Source organism: Parus major, chromosome 27 (genome assembly GCF_001522545.3).
Source record: "Parus major isolate Abel chromosome 27, Parus_major1.1, whole genome shotgun sequence".
In the NCBI taxonomy this organism is placed as follows: domain Eukaryota; kingdom Metazoa; phylum Chordata; class Aves; order Passeriformes; family Paridae; genus Parus; species Parus major.
This window is the reverse complement of record NC_031796.1, coordinates 3,032,481-3,052,957: the sequence shown is the minus strand read 5'-3', so window position 1 is coordinate 3,052,957 and position 20,477 is coordinate 3,032,481. Positions and strand designations below refer to the sequence as shown.

Genomic DNA, 20,477 nt, shown 5'->3' with positions numbered 1-20,477 from the left:
GTCCCCTGTCACTGCACCACTGCTGTGTCCCCTGTCACTGCACCACTGCTGTGTCCCCTGTCACTGTGCTCAGGGTGTCCCTGCTCTGTCCCACACAGATCCTCAGCCCAAGAGCTGCTGCTGCTGCTGCCACCTCTGAGAGCAGCCCAGTTTGGAGTACGGGTTGTGTGAACTCTTGGATGACATGCAAGAAGGCAATTTACTATCAGAAAACAAACACTGAAAATTCTGATTCTATCTCAGCCTTTCCCCCCACAATAATATCCAATAGCTCAAGGACTCCCTAAATGGAAATGCAACTAATAGAGGGCTTAAAGGTCATCTCAAAGGAAAGCTGTGTGCGACAGAACATGGCTTGTCGATTCCACACAAATTATTCCAGACTGCCTTGACTGACTCCATCTAGGGCAAAGGAAAAAAAAAAAACCCAAGGAAAATTAAGTAGCTGGTAAAAGAAAATTTAAGGAGGTTCCTAACAATTCTTTTCAATATCAGGAAAACAGATTTAAAAACACCTCAGCTGTGGCTACTGTGCCAGCAGAATCAGAGTGCTTGATTCTCTGAACACAGCTCTGGTCAGACCCAGACAAAAAGGGTGGCAAAGCCACCCAAGACATTCCCCAGGGGCTGCTCTGGAGTCAGCCTGGCTGTGGCACCTCTTGGAGCGTGTCCATGAATAGGAGTTGTATGGGAGTTACCAGCTGCAGCACAAAGCCCTCCACAAAACATGAAAAGAGATTTTCCTGGTTGATTTCTGATTTCCCTGTTTGCACTGAGGACAGTCACAGGCACCTGGAGCAGAATAAGACACAGGCACCAAGGAGCCAGAGCCTTTATGGCCACACCTCACCTGTGTGACTTGGAATGGTGCTGCCACAACACAGCCCACAGCTGCCTTTACACTGCTCCCTTGCTGAAATCACTACTTTGAGGCCAAATAATTGTATCTTACATAATGTGGCCACTAACCAAGCTAACAAAAGCTTTCTGAGGAAATCAACATGCCTGAAATTAGACTTGTCTTAAGATTTTAAGTAAACGTTATGAACTCATAAGCCACGGCAGTCTCTGGGTTGTGTCAGACGTGTGTTGTGCCTTCATACCCTATTAAAAACCAAGGAACAGTGTCTGCCAGCTGGTTCTCTGCACTAGGAGCTGCAGCCACCATGTGCAGCCATAAAATGGGACTTGGAAAATTATGTACAGATGGGCCTAGAAGTTCAGCATTTCTATGTTCTCTTGATAGCCTGCATTTGCTATAGATAAAAGCAAATCACAATCTTTTCACAAATATCCTTTGTTTGAATTACTCAGAAAAGTACCTTAGAGTCAACATCAATTCAGCACAAGAGCAGTGACAAGCTGAAGCACAGACAGGCCAAAAGGAAATCAAACTACTCAGGAAAATGGAATTACATCCTGCCAGACTAACAGCTCGTCTGTGTGCAGAGGGATTGACTGTCTCGAATCTGTGCTGTTGGTTTTTTAAAGGCAAACACCAGCTCAGGGTTTTCAGTGGTGTGCAGTTCCTCCCTGCTGATGCCTTTGCTTTAGCACAGGGTTGGAAGCAAACAACACCTGGTACCACTCCTGCTGGTAAAGAGAGAATTAATTTAAGAATTAAGAACATTCCCATAACAACAGCCAGTGCAGGACACAGACATCTTGAGCAATAGCAACATGACAGAAACAGCCATTTTTAGTCCTAACTAACCATTACAATCTGAAAGAGAGGCTGAAAGTTTTCTAGAGCATATAAAATTTAGGTTTAGGTATGTATTTTCTGCCCTGAACAGAGGCTCAGTAAAATAAACTCCATGAAATTTATGGGTACACCAACAAAACTCATGTTGGCCAACAAGGAGATTAAAGAAGAAAAATTCCAGCAAACTATTCCTCAGCTCAAAACTAAATTTCAATTCAAAATATACAGAAGAAGTGCTGAGAATTTGGAGCTTTTGAATAAAAAATAATTCAGATATTGAGTGTTACCTAAATTTTCAGAGAAATCAGTTCTCCCTGAATCAAGGACCTTTTAAAGATGGGTTATTATCTCACTAAATCTAAAACCCAGTCTTAATCCAGGGCAGTCCTAAAGAACTCTCTCAGATGAACCCAGTTACTTATTCACCTTCTGCAAGATTATAACAATAATATTTGAAATATTCCATTTGGCAGGCTGGTACATGACTTCATCCTGCCCAGTCCCCCAGAGGACATCTGGGATTATCTGAGTGCCAGCTGATAAAGCTTGGAGAGCCAGAGCTGAGCACAGAGCTGTGCCCTGCACAGGGACCCTTCACCTGCACACACAGGTACGAGAGCTGCATTCTCTGGGGCCCCTCTGCTGCTCACTGAAGGTCTGGGAAAGCGTCACCCCATGTTCTGACCTGGCTGGGAATCTTGGCACAAAGATGTGTGAAAAGGAGATTTCAGGGCAGCGGTAAAAGTTTGAGACCGATGAATGTGTTAGGGCAAACAAAATGTGATCCGAGCGCTTCAGAGCAATGCTCCCTCCGTGGCAGCAGGGACTTTCTCAGTCTCCACCTGCCAAAATAAATTTGCTGCCATTTAAGGTTGTTAGATGTTTCCCCGATTAATCACCGCCGCGGAGCTGGGTCCTGGAGCCGGTTCTCCTGCAGGACGTTACACAACCGAGCCGGCCCTGCCAGCACCAGGGAAGGGCAGAGGCAGGAGCAGGAGTTTCCAGGGGTGGAATGAATCCCCACAGAGCTCCTCCTGCCCCGGACACCAGCACCACCATCCAGGGAAGCCCCCGGACAGGTGGGATCCTGCCAGAAACGTTTACCTTGCCAAGGAATTCTTCCCGTTTCGACAGAAGGAATTTAAATTGGGAGGAATGAACCCAGTTAGGTCACCGTGTTGCTGCAGCCCTGAGGGGGCACTAAAGCATTGATAACAATCTCATTTCAGGAAGTAATATCTGTAAATATTAAGAAGTAGCTGTGAATTTGCGGGGGTGGGCGGGGGAAGCAGAAGAAGCACCGTAACCAGGGCAATTTCATCCTGGGAAATGCATAGATCACACTTTTTGTTTAGATCCAAGTCTTTAACTTCACCCACAGAATCCATAAGTGGAGAAAACATTCCATTTAACCATTTAACCTTTCATTTATTTCAAAAGGAATTGTGTAAACACCCGTGATCCAGACACAGCAAAGCAACTGCTCCTGGCTCCACATGAAGTGCTTATAAAGGACCAGAGCAGGTGGGCAAAGATGTCAGCAACAAAATGCTGGAGAACAGAAAAAAATGGGAAAGAGTGTCTTGAGCTGAAAAAAAGAATTGCAGCTCCAAATCTTTCCAAATTCTATTGCAGCTGTGTGAAGTTCATCCCAGCAGTGTTCGACAGCTGCCACCCCAGGCCCAGCTGCAGGTGCTGATGCCGATGGGTGATGAAGCTCCTGGAGGAGGATCTTGATTTGGATAAGGCATGAGGAACTTTGTCCCCTGCCTCTGGATGCTTCAGAAGCTGCTCAGAGGAGGTGGCAGTGCTAATTAGCTGGGGGACACTCGTCTGCCCCTGGTCAGATCAGTTCTCGCTCTCTGAGGAATCCACACCGCACAGATTCCAGAGTGAGTGTTTCCCCCGGTTCTCTCAGGCCCATCCCATCAGCTCCACAGCTCCTGTGACATGCAGCTACCCCAGTTCACCACCCACAACCAGGTTTTGCAAGGCGAAACTCTCACTGAAATGGAGATAACTCAGCACTATCTAGGAAATTAACACTCATTAACCACCAGTCCGAGGTCTACAGAAACCAGCCAGGAGGCAGAGGACTGGCAGCAATAACAGTATTGCGTTCTCAAAGGTGACCTCGGGCAATTTCCACTCTCAGTTACAAAACCATGGCAGATGGGAGAGCAGGAGAGCAGCAAAACCCAGCATGGAGACACCCTCCACCCTCACACCGGGGTTTTGTTGCTCTTTGGTGGATAAATGGGGGAAGAAAAACAAACTAACCCATAGAGGCTACCAGGGCAAGTTCACTGACTACTGGATAAAATATTCAGTAGCCTAAATAATACGCTCTGTAATGGCCTGGCTTATTTTTGCTATAGGTGGATCTGGCAAACATGAGTCACCTTTGGAGGAAATCCCAAAGTGCTCCCCTACCACAGTCATATCTGTACACAAAAACCAAGGAACTACATCCATAACAAAAAAAAAGAAAAAAAAAGCCACCTTCACGTTGCCACTGGTGTTGGCCAAATTTGCCAGGGAGTTAATTTTCAGCTGGAAAATTTTAAAGCAAATTGTTGATTAAGATCACAGGATGGTTATATTTGCAATTAGGAACAAAGTGCCTAAAGTATCTTCACAAGTGTGATCTAACAAATAAGTTTTCATGAGATCCCACAATACACTTGGTAAGAAAGCAAGTCACAGCGAGACAAGATGGTATCCATTTAATAGGAAGTGTTTTTTTATTGCTATTTCAACTTCTCTGTGATGCAATTCAAGGCAAATCTAACAAGAAAAATCCATGGTATGTTTAAGAGTGGCCAGTTCCACTCTGCAAATGTGAAACCCCTGAAGCAAATGAGTGACAAACACTGCAGTGGCATCCAGAAGCACCAGAAAGTGATTAATCCAGAGCATAATTGGAGAATGGAACAGCACAGCAAGGACTGGCACTGGGGTAAGACTGTTGGGTCCCTGTGGCTCTCAGAGGAGCTGGCTGAGAGCAGGGGAAACTTTAACACAATTAACATTAACACAGCCTGGGAAATGGAAGGTTGTGTGGACACCTCACAGCACCTTCCAGTGTCTGAAGGGGGTACTGGGAACCTGGAGAGGGACTCTTTGTCATGAACTGCAGTCACAGGACAAGGCAGAATAGGTACAAATTGAAAAAAGAGAAATTCAGGTGAGATATTATGAAGAAATTTTTTATTTGAGGATGAGACACTGGACCAGGTTTCCCAGGGAGGTTGTGCCCCAAGTCTGGAAATGTTCAAGGCCAGGCTGGATGAGGCCTTGAGCAACCTGGTCTAGAGGGAGGTGTTCCTGCCCATCATGGGATTAAGTGATCCCTTCCAACCCCTTAACATTCTATGATAAAACAACTCAGAAAAGAAGGTGTCCATTGAAATTTTCTCTAAGCTCTTTAATGGGGCAAGCAGGAGAAGGGAGGGGGTCAGTGGGAATTGAATGCTGAGGAAGGTCTGTCACCCTGCACCAGCAGGACCCCCAGCATCACCTTGTGCCACCAGTTCCCACCCTGAAAGGCACTTGGGGATCCTGAACAGAGAAGCAAAAGATTCTTCTTCCAGCCAAATCTGTTCCCAGGCATTAACAACAGCACCTGGAAGCACCTAAGGGCACAGACATCCCTCCTGAAACCCCTGAGTTCTTGTGTGACAATACAGTTCCTGTCTAGGGCAATTCTGGCATTCCCCACTCCATAAAAATCCATCTCATAAAAATGCCATTACTTTCTGTGTTCATTCAAAACTTCTGTGGGACTGAAAACTACTCCACTTTTCACCTCTGAGTGAAAGATGCAATTTCAAAGTCCTTGGTGTGAAAACTCCATGGCAGAAGTTAATTCCAGACAACCCAAGAGGACAGTGGCAGCAACGCTGAGCAGGGAGGCAAAAACAAGTCTGAGAAATAAATTTCACCACTTGTGATTTATTCCACATGTATCATTATAACTATTGTTTTTTCTTAAAATACACCCTGTTAGAGTAAAAAGAATACAACCATCCTCACCCTCTTTAAGGGGATTTTAGCTTTCATCACTGTGAAGTTGGAAACAACCACAGAATATCTGAAAGGTCTAAACATCAGAGAGCAGAACAAAACCAGGGAATGCTTGCACTTGCCAGTGCTGTTCAGTCACACTGCTCCTCCCCTGTCCTCATGGATAAATGGATGGTTTGTAGCTGATATGGGATAGGATGTTTTTTCAAGTTGCTTTCTCCCCCCGATGAAAAAAACAAAACTATTTGGCACTCATAGCAGTGGAGGATACAAAGAGTATCAAAACCCAGGTCAAAACACAGAGAAATCTCTGTCTTCAGTGATAGAAACTTAAGAGTTTGCAAAATATCCATTGCACTCCATTACTCAGGGAATGAATCAAAGGCTCACACTCTCCATGTGACACACAGGCATGACCAGATGGGTGGACACAATTGGGCAACTTTTCTACACAGCAAATTATTTGGGATCTGGCCATTAGTGCTATCAGTTTCCACATCAAAAACCTCATTAGGATAAACAGAGGCTGCTGGTTTTGTCTTCAGCAAGGCCAGCCTGTACATCTACATGTGAAAGGTAGGAGGTGGGGATATTTTCCCCTGTAAGCTTTCCCAGATTGGTTCTGGGGCTTACCCTTCTCATTAAGATATGAGAGAATCTGGCACTTGAGGTGAAACATCCTTTGGCACTGCACAAAGGATGGGAAGGTGCAGTGGGAATTACTGCCAGCACAAGATTTATGTCACATAACCAAGGACAGGTAAAGAGGAGCCTTCAAAAAAGGTAGCAAAGGTGTCTTGATAAAAAAAACCAACAACAAATACTGATCCAACTACTTAACTGAGCTTCCCACATCCCTTGTACAACATAAATCTGACACTGACCAAGCCAGTCTTTCTGTAAGAACCTGTTCACTTATCCCTCCTGTGATTTATTGTGGTTTAAGTGTGCCCTACAACATAAGTGCACATTAATAAATGTAACCCTAGCAAATGTTTCCTTTCATCTGGTCAAGGTGCCACAAAATGTCTTCAAAATTCACCAGGTTTACTGCATTTAACTTCTGTTATTTTTTCCTAATTTTTCACGCACAATACAGCAAAGGCAGAAGGTTAAGATGGATAACATTTTGAAATATTATGTCTGAATTCTACAGTTTGCATGATTCAGCTACAAAGTTTGCAACACAACACATTTTTGTTTGCCCACTAGAACAAAGTTTGCACACTAGAACAAGTGATCTGTCCATCTGCACTGGGTCTGCTCTGTAACTTTAATAAACAGCCTCTCAGGAAAGCACCTGAGCAGCCAATTACCAATCAGTTACAGACACAACTCCTGGGAGAAGACCAAGACTGACACAAGTTTTCTCCCTAAATTCAGTAGCAACACATCTGGGCTGGCCCTGAAGTCAATCACAGCCTGTGGTGTGACCAACAGCAATGTGGGTTTGGCAGCAGAGCCCCAAATCCTCATTATCCCCCCAGAGCAGCCCTGGGAACAGTGAACATCTTCCTGCTCCAATGGCTCATCCAGAGAGCAGCAGGTGCCACCCTGGCTCCTCCATGAGAGCATCCAAGATCCAGAAATCCAGCAGAAAAGCAGGACAGAAACAATCAGGCATTCTTTAGGTTTATGAAAGATTTGTGGTTTGAGGTTTCCTGCATGGCAGGACATGATACACATGGCATCTTTTAGGATATGGGTGTCCCCCATCACTCTTTCCTGGCTTTCCCACTCCTGCCAGCCAGCTGAAGCCTGGCCCTGCTCCTCAGGGCACAAGTACTCGGATCCAAACCCCACAGCACCCATGATTCCAGCATTCCAGGTGACAGCCTGGCAGCAGCTCCCCCCCACTGCCTGCAGGGACACAGGGATAGCACCAAAAATCAAACCAGGCAGCCAAGATATTTGGTGAAAAAAACTTGTTTTGACAATAAGCAGCCCCCCTTTAAGTCTCAAAAAATGTAAGTCCTTAATGGAAAACATTTTCTATCAACCAATTGGGAAAATGAAGCCAAACTGTCCAAATAATTTCAAAATTATTTAGGTTTCCTTCAGTTTCCTACCAAGCCCAGCTCTCAGGGTTTCATACCAGGTTTAAAAGCTTTATACTTCACACAGATCTGCTTTTCCCTGGCATTTCCTCAGAGGGGTTTAAGTTCCGTAACCCACACAGAGAACCAGCTGCCAGACACTGGAGATGTCTAGCTCAGGAATGTCTGCATCCTTGAAAGCCAGGATGCAGCACGGCCCAAAAAACAAGAACAAAGACAAGATTTCCATTGTTTGTTTTGCTGGAGACACAAATGCTACATTTATCAGGAAAAGAAGGGAAAGGGATACTCCTGTTTCTACCCCAGTACTGCAGCACGGGCATTGTTCATGTTCTCCTCACCTGGAACAGGTCAAAAACCACACAAAGCAAAGTTCCTTTCTCACTGTGGCACAGGCAAACTCAAAAGAGGAAACACTGATTACCAGCAGCACTGTCCACAAAGTCAAACATCCAACCTCGGGCTTATTTTAGAAAGACTCCCTGGTAATTTGCCTGTGCTTTTGAAAAGCAAGGAATATGTTTTGAATTATAAGAGGTTACAGGGACATTTTTGTGGTGAAATTGGACTTTGATTTGCAAAAAAAAAATGCTCAGTGCTACAGATCCTTTCGGAAATAACATTTTTTTGTCATTGCTAAGCACTTTTCAACAAAGTTTAACAGCTACTGTTCCAAGGAGGTGTTTACATCCAGTTTTAACAGAATCTAGGGGTTCTTCTGTCCCTGGAAGAACAAGGAAAAGCAGCACAGTGCCCTCCTGACAGTCTGAGAAGCAAACAAGGGAGGATGTTCTCTGCAGAGCGCAGGGGCAACCATTTTTCTAAGCAAGTTCACTTGAAGACTCTGGTGCTCCAGGTCTCATATTTTGGGATTCTTCTGGGGCCTAAAATATATTTACAGCTCTTTGAGCCTGTTTTCATTTGCTCCCCTGGTCTTTACAGCCAGGATCAAGAAGCAACAACACCCAAAGAAAGTGCTGTTAAGGAGCAGGGGAAGGCACCATTTCCAGCCAGATGTTTATAAACTCCATATCCAGTTCCTTTATAAACAGTGCAGGGGAGGGGGAGGCCTTCAAAGAACTGCAGCTGGAGTTTTCTTTTGAAGGTGAAATTTATGTTATCATTCATTCTTGTAAACAAAACAACCTATTTAGCTGCAGTGTAGCAATCTGAATAACAGCAAAAGTTTAAGTGTAAACATCTCGGTGATGTGATGTGGAGAATGAAAGCTTCATTGTGCACTTGATGGCCATGGTGTGAAGGCTTTCACAGCCACAGTGGTTTTCACCCCTCCAAATGCCATGGAGGAGCTCTCCCCAAAGAAAGCTGTGCTGTTCCTATAGTGGGAAAGGGGATTTTTTGTTTCAGTTTGTTTTTCTTCGCTATTCATGGTGAGACAGCCTTTGCTGCCATCCAGTCGTTGTTAAAAGATGGGTTCTCATTCCTGCCTGGCTGTTGAGTTCCCTGGGCAGGGCACTGCAGTGAAGTGCTGGAGTTCCCTTTCATTCCCTGCTGGGAGTTCGTCCTCAGCACCATAAACAACCCCCAGAACAATGATGGAGGCACTGATGGGAAGAAGATATTGAAAGGGAACCTTTCCTGAAAGCTTCAGCTGGTGCCTCAAAGCATAATTCATTTGAGGAGTAGCCATGCACACCTGCTCTTCATCAGAATGGGACAGAAAACCTTCCTGTTAGGGGCCCCAGAACAAAGGGATTTATTCCAAGGTTGTCAGAACTTCCAGTGAAACACAGCTCGAGTTGGCTTGATGTGAATAAAGATGCAGGGGCAAGGGCAAAAATCCTTTGTGTCTGGAGATGGAGTTAAGTCATCATCCCAAACAGCACATCACACCCTGCATATTGCAGAGTCCCACCACAAATCTGCAGGTTTTGTTTCCCAGGAAGATGTAATGAGCCTTCAGGCTTCTCAAGTTAAGTTACATCAACCTTAACCAGGAACATATCAAGATACTCTGATCACATAATTTTCTACCTGAACAACCTCAGGCAGGATAACATCAGGGCAGGCTCTGTCCAGACCCAAGAGAAAAAGAACTCCAGTGGGCTGGGATCCAGTGTGGAGCCAGGAAATGAGTTGAGCAGATGAACTGATAATCAGTGATTGCAGCACTCCAAACCTCCTGCCATGGCACACTTTGTGTGGGCTCCATAAATTACACAGGGTGGGAGGAGGCAGTGTCTTTGCTGGAAGTTATATGGTGCTTCTTGCATGCCAAAAGGAGCAACTGAGGAAAAAGCACAGGAATGCTGGTCAGAAAGTTCTCAGACAGACATGGCACAGATCAGTCCTGCGGGAGAAACTGATAAACACAGGGAAGAGATAAGCTGTGTTCTGAGGTGGAACAGGAGGGAGGCAAAGGAGATAGGTGAAGGAGATAGAACTGAGAGCAAAAGCAGTATCTGTAGATAACTCTGAACAAGCTCCATCTGTCAAGAGAAGGAATGAGCACAAAAATTAGTGTGAGGTGACTCTGGGCAAGACTCCATGTATGGCTCAGGCTTGGGCCTGACACACCACAGGGATGCAAAGGCCTAGAAAGGACCAAGTCCAACAGTGCATGTGGAACAGAGGAGCTCACTCACTCCAGCCCCAGGGAATTCCAGCTGACAGACAGGACAAGGCTGGAAAAATCAGAGACGACACTGGGGAGCTGAAGGAGCATTAACAGCAAGGGGTAAAGTTGGCAGAGGTGTCCAGCTGTGCACAGAAGGTACGGAAAGGGGAGATAGGAGTCACCCAGGATGACCAGGAGGGTACTGCAATTACAGAAATATGGCAAGTCAGCAGGAGAAAGGAAGGGAGGTGGACAACACTTCTTGGAGAGACAGTGGGAGTCAATGTCTGACATGCTGGAGCAGAGCAGGAAACATCCAAGGTTGAGAAATGACACAGTGGCAGGGAAGTGGCTGTGCAGGGACAGGGAACTGGTTTGATGCCATATTTTCACCCAATGGTTCATTTTCTGGAAATAAAGCTCTGGATCAGACCAGCCCAACAGAAAATATTCTCAGAAGTGTCCCTGGGCAAGTGGCAGCCATAGGGCAGGTCGCTGCCAACTTTTAAACCCAGAAGGGAATGTCAGCAGCATCCCAGCAGCCAGGAAACGTGGGCTGCAAAATGCTTCAGCAGAACAGGACAAAACTGATGAACAAATATTCCAGTACTGTTCAAGGAGAAATTTTGGAGTCTGCATAGAAGAATGCCCAGAAACTATTGGGGGCAGAATGGAAAATACCACCAAGAGTTAGAGCAAGAGCAGGCTCGTTATGCCCCAGTTAGTTCTGCTGCTGAGCCTGAGATGAGCACTGCAAGACCACCAGTGATGACAGGGTTGGGTCCTCTGGCTTATCATTAACAATTATTTTATTTAAAAGGTCTTTCCAAGATATCCCCCTCCTCCTACCTCAGCTGGGCCCTGACAGGACAGTATCTGCTGTCCATCTAAACCACCACCCAGAGGAACCGCTCTGGGTGTTGCTGCCACAGATAACAAGTCAGAGACCAGAAAAACCTCATTCCTAGCCAAAGACAGACATTATCTCAAGAACAATTTAATGGCTTAGATCTGAAGAAAAATGAAGTATTTTCAAAAAAAGTTAAGTCTAGCTAATGCCCCTTTTTCACTCCCAAAGACAGAACAGCCTCACAGCCAAACTGTTCTTTCAGAACTTGAAAACACCACAAGTGAACACTTTTACACCTGGTCTAATACAGGAACATCAGCATGTGACAGCAGCATTGGGAGCTGGGATCTCATCACATCTCACCAAAAAAGCCATTAAAGAAACAGAAATCTTCTTTACAAATTGTATTTTTGTTTCAGAGAACTGGAAATGAGCATTTGCCTCCAGGGGACACAGAGCTCCCCTATCTCACACTTACAGGCAAAACTATGTGCAGACATCTGTTTCCTTCTCCCTGGTCTCAGAATTCCTTCATTCAAGAGATGCAGTCATGACCAGGGATGTAGAGAGAGATGATGTAACTCCAAATACCTCGTGAGATCTGCATCTTTAAAGGAATTTGAGTAAATATCAGTAAGTTTAGGTGATGTCAAAGCCTGCTCAGCCAGAAGAAATGCAAAGAGTCAAAGAAATGCAAGGGCTCGGTGAGTGTTAGATCAGTAAAGCCACCTGGAGAGGCAGATTTTTGAACACAAGTCAATGCAGAGGACTCTTGACTTAAAGGAGGCCACGAGACTTATTGGAAGTATTAGCAAATATTTACTGTAGGAGTTTAGCAGACCTTGGAGTCAAGTGTCAGCTGGTGAAACTCAGCAGGTGATGACAGATCACTTCAGTTAAGATGATGTAGGTTACACAAGCCACCTCAAATGTGGGGTAGTCAAAACCAGAACAGGATTCCACTTGACAGCATCCCAAGCAGATGCACTGCAACTCTGAGGAGCATCAGGACCCACAGCACTTCATCAGAATCTACAAAATCATTGCAGAGTAAGGATGAAAGCCAAAAGGCTGCTGAGGAATTCCTAAATTACCAGCTGATTTTTGTAGATATAGTTTCTGTAAACAGCAGGAAAAAAGACTTTTAAAAATGCAAGAAAGAGCATTTCCTATTGAGCTAATTCCCCATCGTTCTGGTTACTTCACTGGTTCTATCAGGTTTTTGTTCCACATCTGATGCCACGTGCCATGGATGTCCCTCTCCAAGTTGCTGCTACCTACCCACAGTTAAATGTTGTTACCTGTGCTCTGGCAAGGACCAAAGGCAAGAGGCAGGACCAGCAAGTTTGAGGCAGAGCACAAATTTAGAAGTACAAGGCACCCTGAAAGACTGATCTCATTCATAAATCTGACCTTGTATATTAGTCAACACCCAGGTGCTAAAAGTATTTAAATACACCCCCACCCAGCTGCTATAAAAAGACTCCTTTAAAACTTCCCTCTAAGGAGGCTTTCATCAGGCAGGGAGGGCAGATGTGCTAAGGAAGATCCAGTGAAACCAGATAAACTCAGCACATATGGAGGCAAAACAAACTCCAGGCTGGACATCACCTGATTCAAAGCCTGGTTCATGGGAATTCCAGTCAGGAATCCTGCAGTACACCTGCAGCAGCTCCAGGTGTCCATGGGCTGAAGAGACCCTGTGGAGTCAGGAAGCTGCCCTGGATTCTCCCTTTGCTACTCCTCTTGTTGGGATTTGCTTTTTAAGTGAGATCGATGGCCTTTCCCATCTCTGAAGATCAGGCTGGCCCCAGGCCAAGCTCCTAAGTCAAATTTTGATGGACTAAGGGGAATTTTTCATTCCATTCATTCCGAACTGTGACACAAGACAGCTTCTGCAGGTTGAGCAACCCTGAGAAAGCCAAGAAGGGCTGATGAGATTCAACTGCTGCTGGCCTGAGTAGAGCAAGGAGTGTCCTGCAGCACCCAGAGGCAGGTGCTCCTCTCCAGGGAAAAAGCAGCCTCTTTTCAGCAGCTCTTTAATCCAACACCACATGAACAATTCAAATATTCATAACTGTTTAGAATGAGGAAATTAAAATGGCTTAAAGGCATGAAAAGCTTGTTTGTGAAGCATGAATATTTCATTAGCGAAAGCACAAATGAAACCAAGCATTCACATAATATTTCCTCTGCTGGGATTAAATACAGTTTATTAGCACACGGGAAGACAAACCTCTCCCACCACAATTTCAACCCCAAATATGAATGTTTAAGATGGTGCTCAAAAGATAAGGAAGTCCATGTAAAAATATCAGTGTAATACACACAGCACCCTTCACTGCAAAACTGCAAGTGAGGTTCTTCAAGGGAAGAGCAGAAAGGGTGTGGAACCCAGCAAGAACAAATGGAACACACAGCTGGGCTAAGAATTGTTCCTAATGGATCGTAGAGACACCCATTTCCTGAAGATGTGGACAAATTAAAGCATTTGTTCAACCTCAATACTTGTGCTTGCTTTTCCAGACTCGAAAAAGGAAAGAAAAACAACCCAGTCTGCAGATGATGGGGACACTGAATGGTAGAACAGGAGTTTGGCCTTTCAGAATTTAAAGTTCTTCCCTGGAAGGGTCCTAGGCCAGGGGCTTGAAGCAACCTGCTCCAGTGGAAGGGACATGGGCATGGAACTGGATGAACTTCAAGGTCTCTTCCAACCCAATTCCAACAACTATTCTGATTTTAGGATTCTAAAGAATCAACTCAACTCACCACATCATCCAGAGAAAAAATGGGGTTTTTTTGACAAAAGTCCAAAAAGTACAACCTCCACACAACTGCCTCAAGAAAACCCCTCGAGATATCTCTCTGCAGCATTTAAAGTCCAATTCCCCATTCAGTTTGCTCCAACCCTTTCCTAGGACTCCAGCCCATGCCTCAGCCCTGCCTGTGCAGTAAACACTTCCCTCAACACCAAATACTTTCAGCACATTCTCAGGAGAACCAGATTTTCAGTATAGATTCTTGATGCCAAAACTATTAATGATCATAGCAAATATTATCTATGTTCAAATGGACCTGCAATAAATACAGATCTAGAACTGTTGCCTTAATCTGAAAATTCTGGGGTTTGTGAGATAGTTTGGTGTGTTTTTAAGTGAACACAGAGCTGTGTTTTTACGAAATGCTGCTTTAGGAGGCCAGAAGCCACCAGGTGCAAAGGGAGACAACTGCAAGGACTATTAACCCATGGGTCTTTGCACCACTCCAGGCTCAGGTGGGCTAAGATGACCAGGAACTATCTGAGTAGGAAGTACAGCCTTCTACAGCTGTTTTCATGCTGGAAGTACTTAAAAGTAGAGGAAAACAACCCCAAATTCATTTTACAATCATTACACATCACCAGGTGCTCTCGCTGTCTTCCTTTCACACATCCTTGAATTCTTTAATAACGGTGACACAGATCTACTGTGTTCCCAGGGGGATCTGTACAATGCTTCTGAAAAATGAGCAACTCACTAGAAATCAGTAGAGGATGAGTCAGGTAGCACCTGCTCGCAATGCAGATGTGGGAACACAAACACCACGAGCACACAGCTCACATGGGACTATCCCAAACGCTGCCCTGATGCTGCCCTGTGTAATTGTCTGCTTTCCCCTGCATTTCCATGTGGTTTCCCACTCCCAGTGGTTCAGGGGTGCTGGGTTTGTCCCCAGCTGGGCCCCCACAGGATCCTATTGCCTGGCACAGAACGGATGGGTCACATCTGACTGTCCTGGCACACACCTGAGACCCTGTGAGGAGTAACTGCTCTGCACAACGTAATTCAAGAATTCCCTCTTTGCATTCCACAGATCCTACTTTAATGTTCTGAGGTTTGATCGGTTTGTCAAGACAAATGCAAGCTGTACAGAACAGTGAGTGGTCTTTGCAGTGTAATACAAGGTATCACCTGATAAACCAGAATATTTCATACTTCTGAAAAATAAGCTTCCTTACAAGGAAGTAAATTAAAAATGGTAACTTTTACTACTTGAAATTTTGACTATGGCATGAAGAAAATGAAGTGGTGCAGTTTCCTGCTTCTCTTACTCAATAGTTTCATCTACACCACAATTTCTGCAAAAGCTGAGCAGTTCTGGCCAGACCAATACTCCCTTTCCACAAGCACCATCTCACTCCACCTGCCATGGAACACTCATGCTCATGTTAAGTCAATAGCAATGAAATAAAGAGTTTTACCAAGTCCAGAGCATTCTCCCATCACTTACAGCAGGTAACAGTTGACTACAGATAAATACCTGCCCGCCAGTGGCAGGACCTGAGAGTTGCTGGACACAAAAAGATTCCCTATTTTAAGGAGTTCTTCAATTAATCTGATGTCCTGGGATTGGAATTGTCAATTGCTCCTGCAGCAGTGCAAAGATGAGCAGGCACTCACTGAAGGGATGATGGGCAACTGCTGACACACAATACAGCTTGTCAATAAATCCGATTTATGAGTGTTCTAGAAACAATTGTTACAGTTTTGGAGGATACTATAAAGAAACAAAGCTACTGAGTTCACACAGACCATTCCCATAGTCTGGCTTTTCATTTTTTAAATTATTCTGATGACTAAGAATCACAAGCAGACGCTGGGATGAAGGGAACTCAGGACTAAGGCATTCAAGGACAGGATGACTTTTATTTACAATAACATGTAACACGCAGTGACTGCTGAGTGTCCAAAGAAACATTCATTAAGTAGCTGTAAGACAGCCATGAAAAGATACTGACATGGTGATATCCCTGCTGAATCACCACTCAAACCTACAAATAACTGGGCATGAACACTGGGGCTGGGAGATGAGGTAGTAAATTCACACTGCATCCACCACCTACCCAGGCACACTCATCCAGACCATGTCAACACCACGAAATTCAAATACTACACTAATGAAAAGTGCAGCTTCACCATTCCTCTTTTCCCACTAGAGACATCCTTGGGGAAATATCCTTGCATGCACTGAAACTGGTATGAATTCAATTCCACCCACATCTGGGCTCACTTGGGAACTAAATCCAGCACAGCCCGTCTTGGGTCAGCCAGTGACCCCAAACAAAAATAGCTCTGGCAGAAAGTTGGATTTATGGAGTAGGGTGGAGCCCATCCAAGTGTAAACTGAACAAACTTGCCACGGGCACTCAATGATGGAGCAGCAGCACAAAGGGGACTCTGCCATTTTCACAGTGACACAACCAACCCTTGAGCAGGTCCTGGGCTGGGTCTCACACAATTCCTACGTGTCAGCACCAAGAGTCAATTGCCCTCTCCAGAGCAGTAAAATGTGAGCAGCAGGTGTTGCCTGAGTGTTGTAAAACACCAGCAGTGGGGCCAGGGCAGCAGCCCAGGGCCACCACACAACGCCCAACACCCGGCAGAGCTCAGCAGCTTTACTGAAAGGCCACACTGTTGGGAAATTCATATCAGCTTTCCCAAATATCCCCATGCAGACAGGCTTAGAGGCAGGGGATGACAGCACCAAGGTTAGAAAAATTACCAGTATTAATTAGCTTTTGAGAAAAGCTTGCTCTTCCCACAGCACAGACACCAGGTTACCTTGAAGCTCAGGCAGAGCTCATGGCTGGGTGAGAAGAGCTCAAGTCTGAACTGTTGTCAGAGGATAAGCCTGGGTTTGGTTAGGTTTGAGTGCCAGTGACCAAGGCACTGCAGTTACACGGGGCCTCCAAGGTGTATCAGACACAGCAGGGACGTCCTGGCAACACCCTCAGGCCCCATCAGCAACAGCACAGAGAAAAAAATAAACAAAGTTGCACACTTATTGTAAGAATCCAGGACTGCTGGCTTGTTCTTCTTATCCCTTCATACAAAATTAGCAAAGTCTGTCTCTGCAAGGCTCCTCTCAATGGATTCCTAATTGCAATCAACATGCCACATTGATTTTTAAGCTATCAATCCATTTCCAATACTTCATTTAGATTTCTAGTACACATTAACCAAAGAATAAAACTCCAAGAATAAACCAGGACACACAAGTTTCCTGCTAATTACAAAGATACTGCATGCAAGTCCTTTCTAATACAATTACAGTGTCATGGAGTGTACAAATGAGAAACAAAACTTTTAGAGGCACTGCAAAATTCATTAAAATCTAAAATCATGTCCAAAGTTCAACCATTCTCTTTATGATTTTCTTATATTCAAACACAATACCCTCTCTGCCCAAATAGAAATCCAAAATATAAAAGGAAAAAAGCATAAAGTATGCTGGTTGTTATTACATCCCCCAGGATCCGAGCCCTCACCCTGCAGCATCTCAGGGCACAGGTAGCACAGAAATTCCTAAGCACTCAGTGGCTGAAGCAGCCAAAACTCAAAATCTACAGATTTCACACAGAGGAGACAGCACAATTGTCTGAAAAAACTTAATATTCCCCTTCCTCAATAGTTTGGGGCCTCCTGAGCTCCATTTATTGCCAGAGCCACTCTCAGGTGCATCCAACAACACCAGGGGCCTGACAAATGACTGATTCCAATACCCACCAGAACACAAGTGGCAGGACAGGAACAGGCAGGAAAACCTGAGCAGAACAGGGATGGGACCCAGCCAACAAGTCACATTTTTATCGAGAAGGCTTCCCTGTGGCAATTATCAAATCTTTGCACAAGCAGGGGCATAAGAGTTTATCAGGACGAGCTCCCATGAATTTTTCATAACGGAAAGTGAAAAGCAGCCACAGACTGAGGGTCCCCTGGCTGTCCTCTATCAGTGCTGCCCAGGATTTAGTTGTGCTTGAGAGGGAACAGGCAGGAAAATGTGGATCCTCCCAGCACCCACCACATCTCCACGTGAAATAAAACCATAAAGATCAAGAAATGTTAACACAGCAAATCCACAGCCAGCGAGCGGCTACAATGCCCCCACAGGATGGAGCAACCTTGGACTTGGTGACTTTTATTGCTCTTTTTTTTTTCTCCAAAGCAACTGTGCAGAATGCCAGCATAGGCGAGAAAGCTGGCAGAGGGAAGTGGGACAGGCTGTCCAGAGAAGCTGTGGATGCCCATCCCTGACAGTGTCCAAGGCCAGGTTGGACAGGGCTTGGAGCAGCCCAGGACAGTGGAAGGTGTCCCTGCCCATGGCACTGGGTGGGCTTTAAGGTCCCTTCCAACCCAACTCACCCTGAGTTTCTGTGATACAGGGGAAGATCAACAACATACGATTTAAAAGTGAAGTCCTTAATGTCTCTTCGCTCCTAAACCGTTCCATGACCCCATGAGGGAGGTGGGCACTGAGGCAGGTGACTCCGGAGGGAGATTTTCCAGAGGGGAGGCTGAGCCCCCGCAGCCCACAGGGCTTGGTGGACCCTGGGCACGCTCATCTTTACCCGGCTCTTCCGTTTTATAGGAAAATCCACACTTTTATGCGGGTTTGCTCAGGCAGGGAGGGGCAGCAGGCGGAGGAGGCTCAGGGAGGGTTTCGGTTCCCTCAGTCCCTCACACTACATCCCAAGCGGGCCGGGTGTGAGGGGAAGACCCGCCGAGCCCCGGGGCGGGGGGGCCGCGCCGCCCGCCCCTCACTCACCGCAGCCGGAGGTTCGCCATGAACTCAGGCATGGTGACGGCGTCCATCAGCACGAAGTCGGCTTTGCCGAACTCCAAACTCTCCTGCTCCGCCATGGCGCCCACTGGGACGACCGGGACCGTGATGCGGGCCGGGCTCTGAGCAGGATCGGAACAGGACCAAGCCCGGGATGGTGATCGGGAGCGGGACGGGGATCGGGACCGGGATCGCTCCCGCCGCTCCCCGGGCGGGGGGGGGGGTGTGGGGTGTGGGGGTGTCACCTGCGGCGGGGCGGGGCCGGGGCCGTGAGGCGGCTCCGCACAGCGCCCCCTGGCGGCCGCAGCGGGCACGGCGGCCCCGGCCCGGGCGGGCCGAGAGCGCTCCCTGGCGGCGGGAGCCGCGCGCTGCAGGCGGGGATCGCGGCACGGCTGGGCCGGGGATCACCGGGAAAGCGGGACCGGGAGCTCCGGGATGGGGGATGTGTGCTCTGGAGCCGGGGCTGTGCTGCCTGGGCCGGGGATCCCCGGGAAAGCGGGACCGGGAGCTCCGGGATGGGGGATGTGTGCTCTGGAGCCGGGGCTGTGCTGCCTGGGCCGGGGATCCCCGGGAAACCGGGACCGGGAGCTCCGGGATGGGGGATGTGTGCTCTGGAGCCGGGGCTGTGCTGCCTGGGGTATGTTCTGCACCCAGAGGAGCCCCCTCACACCCCAAATATCGGGTGTTTTCTGGCCCCTGCCAGGACAGCAGATCCTGCACCCAAGGGAAACCCCACCCCATGACCCCACTCGGCAGGGTCGGTCCTGCTCCCACCCCTGGGTGCCCCCCCAGACTCTGCTCACGCCGGTGTTTACTGAAACCCCAGAACCCTCCTAAGTTAATGCAGAATAAACCACACAGGAATTCCCCCTGCAACACCCGGGCACCCCAGAACCAGAGCGAGCCTTGGGCTACTTCCATTTCTCTGCACATGGGGAGACCCTCAGGGTGGGGGGCTGCAGGATACTCTGGGGAGGGGAGGATGTGATTGAGAGGGGAACAATTCCTTCCCGGGATGTATCCTGGACTCAGCAGAGTCCCCTCTCCAACACAGGCTGTGAAAGCATCACATCCTGCACCTAAGGAGAGACACCTTCAGCAGAGCACAGGGTGCTAAGGGGCCTCATTCTGCACCTGGAAAGACCCCCAGGATGAGGGGCTGCAGGCTGCTGTCCTCCACCCCGGGGGAATCTTCCTTCCTGGGGTGTATCCTGCACCAGGGGAGCCCCCCCCACACTTCGTACAGACTGCTAATGGGTTACATTCTTCATCTGGAGAGACTCCCTCTCCCCACCTGAGGGGCAGGCTGTGCTACAGGGTCACATCCTGCACTCTTTGGAATCTCCATCCTGCAGCATGGCTGGATCCCACACTCAGGGGACACCTTCTCCTTCCCTCCGGTACAGACCCTGCATCCCAGGATCCCTCACCCCTCTCCACGTTGTCCTGGGACACCCAGCCCCACCCCATATTCTGCAGGAAAAGATGCTGCATCCCAAAGACCCCCCACAAACACCCTGCAGGGTGGGGGGGCTGCACCCGAGGGATTCCCCCTCAAAAACTCATCTCCCTGAGGATGGGGTTACATCCAGAACACACTGACCCCCTTTTGCTGTGTCCAATGCTACAACCATCACAGAACAGGGTTCTGCACTGGGACCC

The 20,477-nt window shown here is 47.1% G+C and overlaps 1 protein-coding gene across 2 annotated transcripts in view; it reads right to left on the bottom strand.

The window, feature by feature from the left end:
- Positions 1–19,030, bottom strand: part of MYO1D (myosin ID) — a 155,826-nt gene extending 136,796 nt beyond the window's left edge. For both annotated transcript variants that reach the window (XM_015651322.3, XM_019009080.2), the window contains exon 1: positions 18,801–19,030. In XM_015651322.3, the coding sequence (XP_015506808.1) occupies positions 18,801–18,895 (95 nt within the window). In that variant the 5' untranslated portion in view covers positions 18,896–19,030. The remainder of the gene's footprint in view (positions 1–18,800) is intronic.
- Positions 19,031–20,477: the final 1,447 nt, after the last annotated feature.